Here is a 12,767-nt window from a genome sequence, read left to right on the forward strand (position 1 = left end):
ATTTGAGTATAAAGTATTTACAGCAACACTGAATGATTATAATTCTGGGCAATTTGGAAATAATGTGGAATAGATGACACAATGTTAACTTTAACTCACCATTAAATAATACTGTGTTTTCTCCTTTCAGTAAAGAGCACATGCTGCGCCTTCGACAACAATTCCTGCAGACGGATTCAAACTTTTTTTTTTTACTTTTAAGCCATCAATATGTAACTTAACTAATCTTAAAAAAGTAGTTTTAAAGTCCTAATTGTACAGCATCTTTAAACAGGGAGTGTCTCTCCCGTCGCCTGCTCAGAGAAGTGTGTGCTAGCCTGTTAGCCTTTCTCAGTATGACAGTGTGAAGTGTTTTAGTCTCTCTCAGCTCATTGGTTTGGTTCACACCTGTTCCTTTTCTTTTTAACTCACTGTGTCTGCTGATAAAGCCGTTTACAGGAACGACAACAAAAGGAAGATACTAATGAAGGAACTCACTGTAAACTTCCTTCAAAGAACCAAACGGCTAAACTAGCATTTTTGAGCAGCAAAACAAACCTGAAGTTTGTAAAGTCAGATGTTCAGTTACAGGACTCCAAATGAGTGAAAGTTGATTGAAAGAAAGACGTTCAAACATCTTCGGTCGCCAAGTGCAAATGTAAGTACGTGAAGAAGAGCTAGCTAAACGAATGTAGCTTCCATTGAAGGCGGCGAGATCAGGTCTCAGTTGATCTTTATCTGTAGAGCGACAATTCATTCATTCATCTCCAAGAGGAAATATTACTGTCCACGACTTTGACATACAACCGACTTCCTCTAATATTTCTCCAATCCTGAGGAGTCTTTAACTCCAAACAAAAAATAATTCTTCAACTCCACATCCTCATCCTTCGTGTCTGATTGTTCCAGATGTATTTATTATTGTCTTGTGTTTGATACATGCACAACTCCAGCTGTAATTCTGTTGTTTTGCATGGTTTATTCATTTATCCCACTCGGGCGTGTGACATTGCACAAATCCAAATATCATTCCCTTCTTTTTTTTTCCTCACAACAATCCTGCTGCATCAAAGCTGTTCGCATCATTCCCTCCGCTAAGCTCCCACAATTAACCCGACGCTCTTTACTCATCCCGTTCAATCCGCTGCCTTTGTTGCTTGAGCTCTTTCTCATCATGTTTTTTTTTTGTGTGTTTTCCAAGAAGGGGAATGTTTAGATATGTGTCATAATGCAGCCCATCAGTAATGATGACTGTGTAATTAGCATGCAGAGGGTGTTGTCTTAGAGATAGGCAGAGGAGGAGGACGACGGGGGATTATGAGGATAATTCCCTTCATACTCTTTTTTTTCCCTCATTAATCTCTGTGGAGGGATACAAGACGCTTTAAATGCTAATGTCCAGTGAAGATGTCAGCGGTGACATTTTACAGCGACGCCCACAGATGTGAACAAAGTTGTCCCGTGTTTCCGTGCGAGGAACTTTTCTGACTTTGTTAGCATTACTCGTCTCATAATGTTCACTCGCAGGATTAAACAGGACGGAGTCAGAGCGAGCGGTGAGCTTCCTCGCGCATCTTCGCTAAGTCACTCATTCAAACATTTTGTCGCCAAGGTTGAACGTAATATCCCGTCTTGTCCTCGGAGAAAGAAAAACAAACTAACGTTTTTTTTAGAGGAATCAAACTTTAATTCAAAGAGAAGATCCGTCAGTTTAATTTAAGCACAATCATCTCTATTTACAAGAAATCAGTGGGAGGTCAATGTGGCAACAACATGAAGACACGACAATCAAAGGAAATCCTGGGTTTCCTTTTAAAGCACCTTTAGAGATCACCTTAGAATAACTGAATTAATCACAGGGCCTCGTCAAGTACGTTACTTTCAGAGTCCAAAGGGGAGAAAATTGAAATGTACTCCAGCTCTGTTCTCGCTCCAAGGACAAACCCGTCTCAAAGTCCTTCTGTTCAAGCGTTTCTGCTGACGCCGCCCCAGCTGGAGTCGCAGCACCCTCGGGAGTTTAATCTCTGAAGGGGAGGCCACTAGAGGTTGGCGTAATATCGATCTCTGTTCTGGTGATCTCTGAAGGCATAGTCGGCGTCCTTCTTGCTGTGCGGGATTCGCCCGAACGGCGCGTGGTCGTTGAAGCAGGTGTCAAAGACGTCGTCTACGATCTTCTCCGCCTCCTTTTGGCTGATGTTCCTCACGGCGAGGATGGAGCGGAGGGCTCGACCTCGGACACACTCCTGTCAGAGGGAGGGAGGGAGAAAAAACCTTATTAGAGGGCAGAAAAAGAGGCAGAGAAGAATAAAGTGTGTATTCGTCCGACTCCGGGTACCTGATGATGCTGCTTCACACCAAAGTTAAATCTCGCAACTTCATTGTTGAACGTGCAATCTCCGCTGAGGTTCGCCGCCCGGATCTGAAGCAATGACAGAAACAAAATACTGATCTGAAGAATAACAGGAGAGTTAAAGAAGTCAAATGTAGCAGCTGGTGAAACCAAGAGGTGGATAAAATGAGAGTCAGAAGAAACAAGACGACAGACACTTTCTCAGGTTAGAAGCAAATGTTGACTTCCTGTGAGTGAGGACACGAATCAAGACGTGAATATTAAACCACCTGCGGCCAGCGAGCAGGTTTGTTCCGGACTGAAAGGTGCCGTCTGTGCACTCAGGAGCGTTTGTGTACTGAGCTGTATGAGCGACAGAGCTCTCTAGTTCAGATTGTTGTTTTTTTTTACCTGATCAGACACGGAGCAAATCCGTTTTCTCTAAGTGTGAAAGCCCGAACAGTGTCCTGACATTGTCTGGAACTTTTCACGAGTGCAGTGGTGTTAACTATCCACGCTGGGACTTACCTCTGAACAAGCCAGATGTCTGTAGTTGTTGAACCAGTCCACGTTGGCCCGACAGTGGTCGAAGGCGTGAATGAGCTCATGTGTGACCACGCGGGTCATGTGGGACTGCTGATGGATGTTGTTCTGACACAGAACGATCTACAAACACACATGACACAGATGTCAGCAGCGTGTAAACGTCTTAAAGACCCTTTGTGATCCAAAGAGAGGCCAAAGACCTCATCCTTCCTTCCTTCCTTCCTTACTTGAGAGGAAGCTGCGTCGAAGCCCCCGCTGACTGTCCCGTCACAATCTTCACAGGAGAAATGTCGGTCTTTGAACACTTGGCTGCGTTAAGGAGAGAGTAAAGCATATGATGATGACTGATTTAAACGTGTTGTAAAGATATGTGACCTCGAACACAGACGATTAAATATCATATTCGGTATAAAGGATTAAATGAGAAAACTAGCAGTGGATGGATGGATGGATGAAACCTACCATCCTGAACTCTTCATGGCACTCAGGAGAAGTTTGGCATAAGGACCTGAGAGGAGAACAAACACCAGATTAAAGCTGCATTGGTTTGCATTCACTGACAGCGAATTTAACTAAATGCTGATAAATCTGAAGGTTATATTGACAACAGTGCACTGTTATTCAAATACAACAAACTTGTCTGACTGGAAATATATCAGCATCTCACTGCTACAATGTCATTCACTTTAAGCCAGCTGGCTCACTTACTAGTTTCCACTGCAAACTGAAGCATAACCCGACACTTGTGGTTGAAAGTGAACAAGCTCTCCCCGAGAGATCCCTTCGCGTACTTCGACTTGTTCCTCTCCGGGAATAAGTCGTATCCATATTCCTCCTCTTGTTTCGTCTGATCCATTGCATCAACTTGAAGTCAATTATCTGCAAATGTTAGCATTAATGCTCCCTGTTAGCTGCTAGCTGGCTGGCAAGGGAGGTCATCACTGCTCTGTAGATCACGTGGTAGTTATAGGTCAAAGGTTAGCAGTGTTTTTTTCTTCATATATCTCATATAAATATAGTATTAATACACATTGCATGTTAAATCTGTTTAATGGGATATAAAGGAAATAGCGTTACCTTTTTTTTATATTGCGGCTCCGTTGGCGACTGCGGTATAGATCGTTTATTTAAAGCGTCAGGTAAGTCTTCAACTCCTCGAGCAATGTCCGGACCAAAACAAAATCCAGCGCGGTACTGAGCGTATAAAACCACTCTTATTTCACTATCTTACTGGTAATCATTATTCTTTAACGTAACTTCACCAGAGACTGTAAATATTAAGGACGACAACGACACTATGGAAAAACAACAATTTCCACTCGACCAAGAAAATAGGCACAGTGGTAATCTTTCATCTGGATGTTTTGTCAGTGAGAATAATTTGTTTCATAATCATTTGGTCACTACATACAAATCAATCGGATTACCACAGGAGTTTGGAGGTACATCTTACACGGCTGTAATCAAGTCGTGTTTCATCTTTTGTAACTTCTTTTTGAGTCGACTGTGTTAAAAATGTACAAGTAAGATATTTTTTTTGATAGGAGTGGGAAACTGTTTTAATTAGACGATCTCCGCTACGCCCACTGCACATATAATGCTGCATTTAAGTGCTGCTCGGGTGTTTCAATTTTCCGAGTTTTGAAGTCGTTCTTGCCACTCCAGTGTCCAGTGTGACCTCAGAACCAACAGCAAACATCGCGGAGGCTACGAAGAAGATTTTTGAATGTCTCTTACAATTTATATTTCAGCAAAAAAAAGTTGATTAGTAAATTAATAAAACATCTCAACATTCGCAACACATATTTTACCCCCTTTCCATGTGATGACGATTATGATGTCAAATCGGCAAGTTGGGCAACCTTAGTCATTTCTGAATTTTCGAGTTCCGATTTAAACAGGTGTTGATCTCCATTTTTACAATTAGGTTCTTACGGCGTGTCCGACACTGCTTGAACGCACCATAAGCGGCGCGAGGGATGCTGGTTCTCTGCTGTCATGGCTCCGGACGTAAACAGAAACATCTGAGTTCTGTTTGTAGTTTTAAGCCTTGAATTGACTGCAGCTTTACATTAACACGCGGGAGAAAGGAGCGCCAGGTGTTTTTAAAGGTTCAGGTAGCGACATGGTCACTTACCTTTTCTATTCTCTCCTTTTAATGTTTGATGTTTCTTTGCTCGTTAGTTAGCTGAGCTAGCTGCTACATGTAGCAGCATGACAGAGCTCGTGCTTATTTTTAGTTTCTAATTATGTAAACAAGATCAGCTTTGTTTAACAATATTATACACCAAAGCTTTGCTTACCAACATTATAATAAGTCCAGTGGATGCTCTTTGCCTGCACATTTTTACAGCCTTTTTTGTAGCTCCTTTTAATGTTTTATATTTGCATAATATTAGTAAAAAAAATGTTTTATAATTTTGTTTACAGAAGTTCTTTCTATTTTTTTTTTGTACAGTATTTTTTTTTCATATTTTTATTTGCTTGGGTGATGCACAAGATATATCATTTTAAAAAAAGTTACATTTCCTCAGTTTCCCCATAAATATTAAACGACTTTGTTTGAAAAATTATTTTTTTTTTGCTATATAACTCCTCTTTTGGTATCATATTACTAAATACAATACATTTAAACACATGTACTTATTTTTATTTTTTTTAAATTTGGTTAAATAATTGTAGTTTTCATTTAAAGTTGACAAACTTTAAATCTAGTTAATAAATTAACGTGTCACTTTGTTGCTTAGTATCTAAGTATCTAATAGTCAAATGTTTTACGGCTGACTTCAAGAAGGCAGCCGCTTCAACAAGCAGTGTTTAATTGTTGTCCAAAACAAACGTCTGTTTCACAGGGAGTAACATGTCCGGCGGAAACAAAGCCATTGAGTTGCAGCTTCAGATGCGGCAAAATGCGGAGGACATGCACGGTTTCATGAAGGATCTGGAGAGCTGGGAAACGGACATAAAGAAGAAAGACGAGGAGCTGAGGAAGGGGGCCCCTCAGGAGGCTCAGGTTAGTCCCTGACGCAGACATTCATCATGTGAGCATGTACAGATGTAGACGATGTAAATAAATCTGTTCTGTTGAAGAATCTCCCACCTGTGCGCAACAAGGACTACAAAACGAAGATGAGGGAGAAGAAGAAAAAGAAGACGAAGGAGCAAACGGGTCAAGGTGACGCTAAGGAAGATGAGTTGAAGCCAGGCTCAAGGATCAAGGCGTACGACTACCGGTCATGGGACAAGTTTGACGTGGTAGCTCAACTCATTTCCATGAAATATGAAAAACCTCATTGGTGACACCATGAAGTAGATGAGTAAAGATTTGACTTCTGTGATGGCAGGACAAAGCTCTGTCAGAGATGGATAAGGAGGACAGCCCTGCAGAGTCGAATGAGTCGGACGCGGAGGAAGCTGCAGCTGATAAGGAGACTGCGCTGGCTGAGAAAGAAAAGGTCAACATTGCATGAAAAGTAGAGCAAAAAAATAAATAAACTGGAAATGAAACTCTTTCTGAAAGCGGATTGTTTTTTCTTTTTTTACATTTTTAGGGAAATACATTTTTCAAAGAGGGGAAGTACGACGACGCCGTAGAGTGTTACACCAGAGGGATGGGTGCAGATCCGTACAATCCTGTACTTCCAACAAACAGAGCCACCTCCTTCTTCAGACTCAAAAAGTATGCTTTCAGTATTTTAACAACGTGGAAGTGGAGGCATGCAGCCTAACTGTGTCGGTAAAATCGTGTTGTTTTTTTCTCCTCCCGCTGCAGGTACGTTGTGGCAGAGTCTGACTGCAACTTAGCGCTCGCTCTGGACAGCAACTATTTCAAAGCGTATGCACGGAGAGGAGCGGCACGCTTCGCACTGAAGAAATATGAATCTGCGTTAGAAGGTGACCATCTGTTGTGAAGATGAGATGCGCTGTTTTACAGGAGCGGCCTGAGATAATGAATCTCTCTCCTCATAGATTATCAGATGGTTCTCAAGCTTGACCCTTCGAACGTGGAAGCACAGAATGAAGTCAAAAAAATCGAAGAGGTTTGTGCAGAAGAATTTTCGTGTGAGATGAATCCAGGCGTCCTCGTTCTTATATTAATTATGTTTTTTCTGGCCTGTCTCAGTTTCTGGGAGATCACGTGCCTTCCACCCGGAGTGAAGCACCGCAGCCAGAAGAGGCCCCGACTGAGGGCCCCACTGAGGCCCCCACTCAGGACCCCGAGCGGCAGAGACTGGTGGAAGAGCAGCAGAGACGACAGGAGGCGGTTATGCAAAAAGACAGGGTGAGCTCTCCTGTTACAGCCGGTGAATATGGACAACATGTTTGGTCAGTGCTCATGTTTCCTGACGCACCTTTTCAGGGGAACGCCTATTTCAAAGAGGGGAAGTACGAAGCAGCAGTTGAATGCTACACCAGGGGCATGGAGGCGGACGGCATGAACGTCTTACTGCCCGCCAACAGAGCCATGGCCTTCCTCAAGCTGGAGAAGTGAGCACAACATGACTTTCTCCTGCACATCCTTCAGTAACAGTGAAAAGAATAAAGTGGATTTAAAGCCATACGTCAAAGTAAACAACCGTAATCTACATGCTCGGAGCCATTCACAAACAGTGCATCCTCAATAACCGGGAAATAACAACGTCTTTATTGTAAGAAAGGAAGTTTGTGTGTGTGAATTAAGACTATGAATATGATTTTTTTTTTTGAAAGGTTTCTTTAATAAGGTGGTTGTGCTACAAAGCGTAGCCTGTCATAACTTTATTTATAAAGGTCTTTCAGTCAAAGTGCTGTACAGATACTAAAATCAACTAAAAAACATGAACACAATAAAGACAGTGGCACAGTATGCTCCTTGTTATGCATGCTAATAAGCAATAATGCACTCTGTGTGCCGTTATAAAAAAGAGGTCATAAACGTGTTCTGTCTGCTGCAGGTTTAAAGAAGCAGAGGAGGATTGCACTAAAGCCATTTCTCTGGACAGCACCTACTGCAAGGCTTTCGCTCGCCGCGGCACAGCGAGAGCGGCTTTAGGGAAACACCAGGAGGCCAAACACGGTACTGAACAAGAACAAAAAAAGAGCACAGTTTTTTCCCCCTCAGCAGGTCATACATGTTTTTCTATGTTTCTACTCGTTGAAGTCCAAAACAAATTTTTCTTTTTTAATTCATTGTGGTTTTTATCCCCTCTTATGTGGCTGAATGTTTCTTAATCTCATTTCTTTTCAAGTTATTAGTCGATTCATATCCATTTCTAAACATTTCTGGAGAGATTTTAACCACAGAGCTTAAAGGAAGTAAATTTTCCCCGTTCAGATCCTCCCTTCATTTTTCACAGAATCTTTATATCGAGAGATCGGCAGCTGAAACCAAGACAGCCAGAATTTAATTCAGCACCAAAATAGAATTCAAAAAAAAAAAAAAAAGAAGGCAAAGGTACACGACTGTGGTCATCATCTTTATCCAGAGTCAAGGAACTACATATCCCACAATCCATTATGAATGATATTTTTGATTGATAGTTTCCTCTTTTAAGCAGCGTTTGTTGTTCTTGTAGTGTTTATTCTGTTAATGCCTCTACTTTCTTTGTTATGGAAATTATAAACTACATTCACTGCAGCAGGTTATTTGTACCTTTCGTCTTGGCTAACTAGCCTGCTAACCAAACTTATCTGGACACAGCGAAACAGCAAGCTCAACCAATCAGAGATGTCGCTGTGACACTCTATGATCGTGGGTAGTGTAGTTCTTTGCCCTGATATCGCAACTACATTTTTATTTATTTTTCTTTAAAGGAGGTTGTGTCTCCTACAGGAGCGTAAACTATCGTGTCATGTGGTCGTGGTCAGTCTACCTGAGATCGATGTGAGATTAAGGCCAACAAACAAATCTGTAAATGAAAATGAATGATTTTACTTTTTTAATTTTACCACACAGTCGATGATTATTTGTGTCTTTAGTAATGCATCTTCTCTGTTTGTTTGTTTGTTTGGTGTTTTAATCCAGATTTCCAGGAGTTGTTGAGACTTGAACCAGGAAACAAGCAGGCCCTAAATGAACTCCAGAAACTCCAGATGGTACGTTTTAAAGTTTTTCATTCAGGGAGGAAGAGGAAGAGCAGGTCTTATCTCTGGATTCTGCTCAAATATACTCTCGACATTCTTCTCTGTGTCTCAGGCCGCACTCACACCAGGCAAAGTTTACTGACGTTTATTTCCTTAGTGTGTTTCAGATCTGGCATAAAGCATGAATCTTTCAGTTTCAAACTATTGAATGAATCCTTTTTTTGAAAGTCTGAGTAGGTTTGATATTCGACTTCAACGTCACTTCTCTTTTCTGTACATCGTTCTCCGGTGTTAGGACGAGGGTCCCAGCGGTCGCCTTCAAACGCCGGACAGCAACCAGAGGAGAACCGTTCAGCCAATAAACAAAGCCAAACATCTGCAGTCAACTGTGAGTCCTTCTTACTTCCTGTTATACTCTTTATACGTAATGCACGTTATGCTGTTTTAACACACAAAAGAAAGGATGTCGATTTACTATAGTCTGAAACTCAGCATAGTTTTTGTTAAAGGAGGAATATGTTAGAAATCTTCAGATGACTTTACTATGTAATCAGGCATTAAAGGGGACATGTTATTAAAAAATCCACTTGTGTCTTTGAACATTGATTTGGGTAACCTGAAACACCAAATGTGAAATGAACTCATCCAGTCCTTTGTATTTCTGACAACACAGAGAAATATGCTCCGTTTCAAATGTACTCTCCTTGTGATGTCACAGTGGGATTCTGATTTAAAAAAACAAAACAAAAACCAAAGTCCCCTCCCCTGGTATCGCCACACATAGACCCCACCCCCAGGCTAGAGAAAACAAGTTTGGTGCAGGTCCATCATTTTAATTCACGCCAACAAATGAGTGATGTCTACCTGGGAAACTCAGGGGGGGTCATTGCATTTAAAGAAACACACGCACCAAAACGGAGCGTTCTCAAAGAGCTGGTTTCTACAGGGTCACAAACCTCCTATCTAACAAAGACCCCAAAAAGTATCTTTAGCCAGCATGTCCTCCTGAGTTCAGATCCTGGTCGGGATTCGTTTAGACCAGAAAAGGGAGGTGTTTTTAAGGCACCTCCACACGGCTGTTTTGGATTGATGCAGAGCTGGCTAAACACTGAAGCTTCAGTGTCTGCAGCCACGTGCAGATCGACTGAGGAGAAAATTTAGAATTTGGCCCGCTGTACACATTTTAAAGTCGACGTGTATGTCTCCTTTAACAACAAATCTGGACACTTTTTTTCATTTTATATAAATGAACCTGCAGGTCACTTATCCTCACAACATGCTTCTCTTTATTTGTCCAGCAGGGGGCGGCGTAGATATACATTTAGTTTCAACGTGTGTATTTTTTTTTATTTTTTTTATTTGGTGTATTTAAAGAAGAACACAATAACCGCCTCATGTCATTGAAGACATTTCTGACAGAGAGCAAACCTCTTGTTTCTTCAGAAGCCCCTGAGGAGGATCGATATTGAGGAAGTGAGTGGAAAGGTGTTGGTGTCAGAGATGCAGCCCACTGAAGCCAAGTCTTCTGTGCAGGAAGTGGCGACGGAGGCTGAGGATGAATCCTCGTCACTGTCGTCATCACCCAGCGCCAAAATGATCAAAATCGAGGAGCTAGCGGAAGTCCCTTCACACTCATCAGAGCAGTTAGTGGCTTTACTTTTTTTCTATTTCGTGATATTAATTATTATTGTTTTTGTCAGATTTTTATTCCCTCTGTCTGAACTTCATTTCCCAGAGTTCCACCGAGCAGACGCACAAAGAAGGCTGCACAGGATGAAATAGTTCCTCCTCCCGAACCGTCAACAAACGTCTCCCCAGCAGAAGCAGACCCTCCTCTGCCTCCGCCTCCCACCAACAGCTTCCAGCTGGAGGCCGACCTCCGAAAGATCGGAAACCAACCTGCAGCGGTCTATAGATACCTGAGGGTGAGCGCTGTCACTGAGGATGAGAAATCTGCACACCTGTATAAAGCAGCCACACGATAATAATTCTGTTTTGTTTCTGTTCTCGTCTTGCAGCAAATCGAACCCGGCGCGTACGTCAACATTTTCCAAAACTCCCTCGAACCCGATATTCTCAATAAGATCCTGAGCACGCTGCAGGGTTTCTACATAAAGTGAGTTTTAAAACATTCAGTTCTCTCTTCAGTTATTGCGTAGCTTTTTGTTTTTTTGTGCTTTGACATCAGTTTTGTGCAGGAACGAGTCGCCAGCCGTCACCCTGGAGGTCCTCAGGAGTTTAGCAAGTGTGAGACGCTTCGACATGGCCGTCATGTTCATGTCTTCCCCCGAGAAGAAAGGTAGAGTCTCTTTGACGCACCCTTCCAGACGACTTTCACATTTCCTTCTATAAAAATCCAAGATGTATAAATGTTGTACGACTCTTCTTCCCCCAGCGCTAACAGAAGTGTTCGACTTCCTGCACCAAACCGAGCTCGAAGCTTCGTCCATCACAGCCTTACAGAAGAAGTACGGAGTGTGACGCGTGGACTGACGCGTTCTAAAGACTGTAAATGTGAAAACACATCGCTGCATTGTTTCAAAAAAAAAAAAAAGAAACCAAAGTAGTTCTATTCTAATGGTGAATAAACGTTCATTCTTTTTCATTACACTGGACGCCTCTGTTATGGCCCGTGGAAACAGATGTTATGCCTTTATCAGAAATGATGACTCGTAAATCATATTCAGATGTCAAAGGTGTTTAAAGAAAGAGACTTTCAGAGTGACATTCTTGTGCATCAGCGCATGAAAGGAAGAAGGAACAGTCTGTACAAACACGAGTACGCAGTGTGGAGGAAGTTCACCTTCAGACTCAAACGTACAGGTAGGCCGATTTCTGAAGCACGTAAAGTACCGAGTACCAAATTAAATAACAATAAAATAAAGCTATGGAGAGCACAACGTCACAAATATTTAGAATTTCTGGTCCAGTCGACGTCGCCCCCCCTGAGCAGCAGCATGAAACCAAAACAAACTGGACACACCTCCAACCCTCTCCACTCGCATCCACACGAAGCAGTTCTGAATTAGTTATTCCTTTTCTCTTGACTCAAACGGCTTCATGCAAAAGTCTGTCTCCTCCATGTAAACGTGATGTGAACACGGCTCTGACAACAGCTTGAGCTGATAAACTTGATTTCTGCTGAATTTATGTGTAACATGTCGCACATTCTTCCTTCAGTGACAAAAAACAAACACTTTATATAGCTCACAGGTTTACAAAGTGCTTTGATATACTGTGTAGAAGAAGCAAGAAGACGGACGACAGGAAACGACAAAAAGCCATCCAACATCAAAAGAACCCAACAAGACGAGCTGAGATTGAAGATGTGAGGAAGCGCAATAACAGAGGTGAGAGTAACACAAACACACATGAAAATAGTAACAGTTATAAAAACATGGAGCGAGGTCAGGATGAGTATGTGAGGACATAAACAATAATTCATGTTTCTAATAATCAGTATAAAAGTGCCTCAAGAAGAAGTGACTGTTCTCGCAGAGTAAAATCAGACGCTGTTATAAACAGTGACACGTAAGACTCTTGCATATTAAGTCAGTGCGTACTGGCCAATAGAAACAGAGTATGGAGGGTCATTCAGTCACCGTCCCAGAAACAAAAACTGCAGCATACTGAGTGTTAATCAGTGGAGGGGATTTAGAGGATGGTATACTGTTAAAACTACAAGTCATTGGCGTTTGATGGGAACGTCTAGATCTATAATCCGACCTGCAGGTGGCGCAAAAGACATCCGAATAAAGTGAGATCCTCACTCCAGTTCTCGTCAGTGCAGTCAACTATTTAAAAGGTCAAACAGCCAGAAGTGGACATGTGAATGATGCTGTCAAATCTG

The 12,767-nt window shown here is 42.0% G+C and overlaps 2 protein-coding genes across 4 annotated transcripts; one reads left to right on the top strand and one right to left on the bottom strand.

Moving 5' to 3' along the window:
* Window positions 1-1,642: 1,642 nt before the first annotated feature.
* On the bottom strand, window positions 1,643-4,442 carry atp23 (ATP23 metallopeptidase and ATP synthase assembly factor homolog). 3 transcript variants are annotated; one of them, XM_079335041.1, is made up of 7 exons: window positions 3,934-4,442; window positions 3,563-3,734; window positions 3,317-3,362; window positions 3,082-3,163; window positions 2,837-2,974; window positions 2,315-2,398; window positions 1,643-2,222 (listed from the first exon to the last, which is right to left on the bottom strand). In XM_079335041.1, exons 2-7 carry the CDS (start codon window positions 3,708-3,710, stop codon window positions 2,019-2,021), a joined length of 702 nt encoding a protein of 233 aa, XP_079191167.1. In that variant the 5' UTR covers window positions 3,711-3,734; window positions 3,934-4,442; the 3' UTR covers window positions 1,643-2,018. The 3 variants fall into 3 exon arrangements, with proteins under 3 accessions (XP_079191167.1, XP_079191166.1, XP_079191168.1); XM_079335040.1 differs by lacking the exon at window positions 3,934-4,442 and having other exon boundaries at window positions 3,563-3,917; XM_079335042.1 differs by lacking the exon at window positions 3,934-4,442 and having other exon boundaries at window positions 3,651-3,723.
* Window positions 4,443-5,714: 1,272 nt separating this feature from the next.
* On the top strand, window positions 5,715-11,527 carry rpap3 (RNA polymerase II associated protein 3; the record flags this gene model as incomplete). Its single annotated transcript, XM_079335026.1, has 16 exons — window positions 5,715-5,867; window positions 5,945-6,109; window positions 6,199-6,309; window positions 6,406-6,533; window positions 6,627-6,748; window positions 6,824-6,894; window positions 6,978-7,136; window positions 7,215-7,342; window positions 7,789-7,910; window positions 8,859-8,929; window positions 9,213-9,305; window positions 10,361-10,560; window positions 10,653-10,842; window positions 10,936-11,033; window positions 11,116-11,216; window positions 11,313-11,527. The coding sequence occupies 16 exons, from the start codon at window positions 5,715-5,717 to the stop codon at window positions 11,396-11,398; spliced, it is 1,998 nt and encodes a 665-aa protein (XP_079191152.1). The 3' UTR covers window positions 11,399-11,527.
* Window positions 11,528-12,767: the final 1,240 nt, after the last annotated feature.

This window comes from Symphodus melops (assembly GCF_947650265.1).
Source record: "Symphodus melops genome assembly, chromosome: 22".
Classification (NCBI taxonomy): domain Eukaryota; kingdom Metazoa; phylum Chordata; class Actinopteri; order Labriformes; family Labridae; genus Symphodus; species Symphodus melops.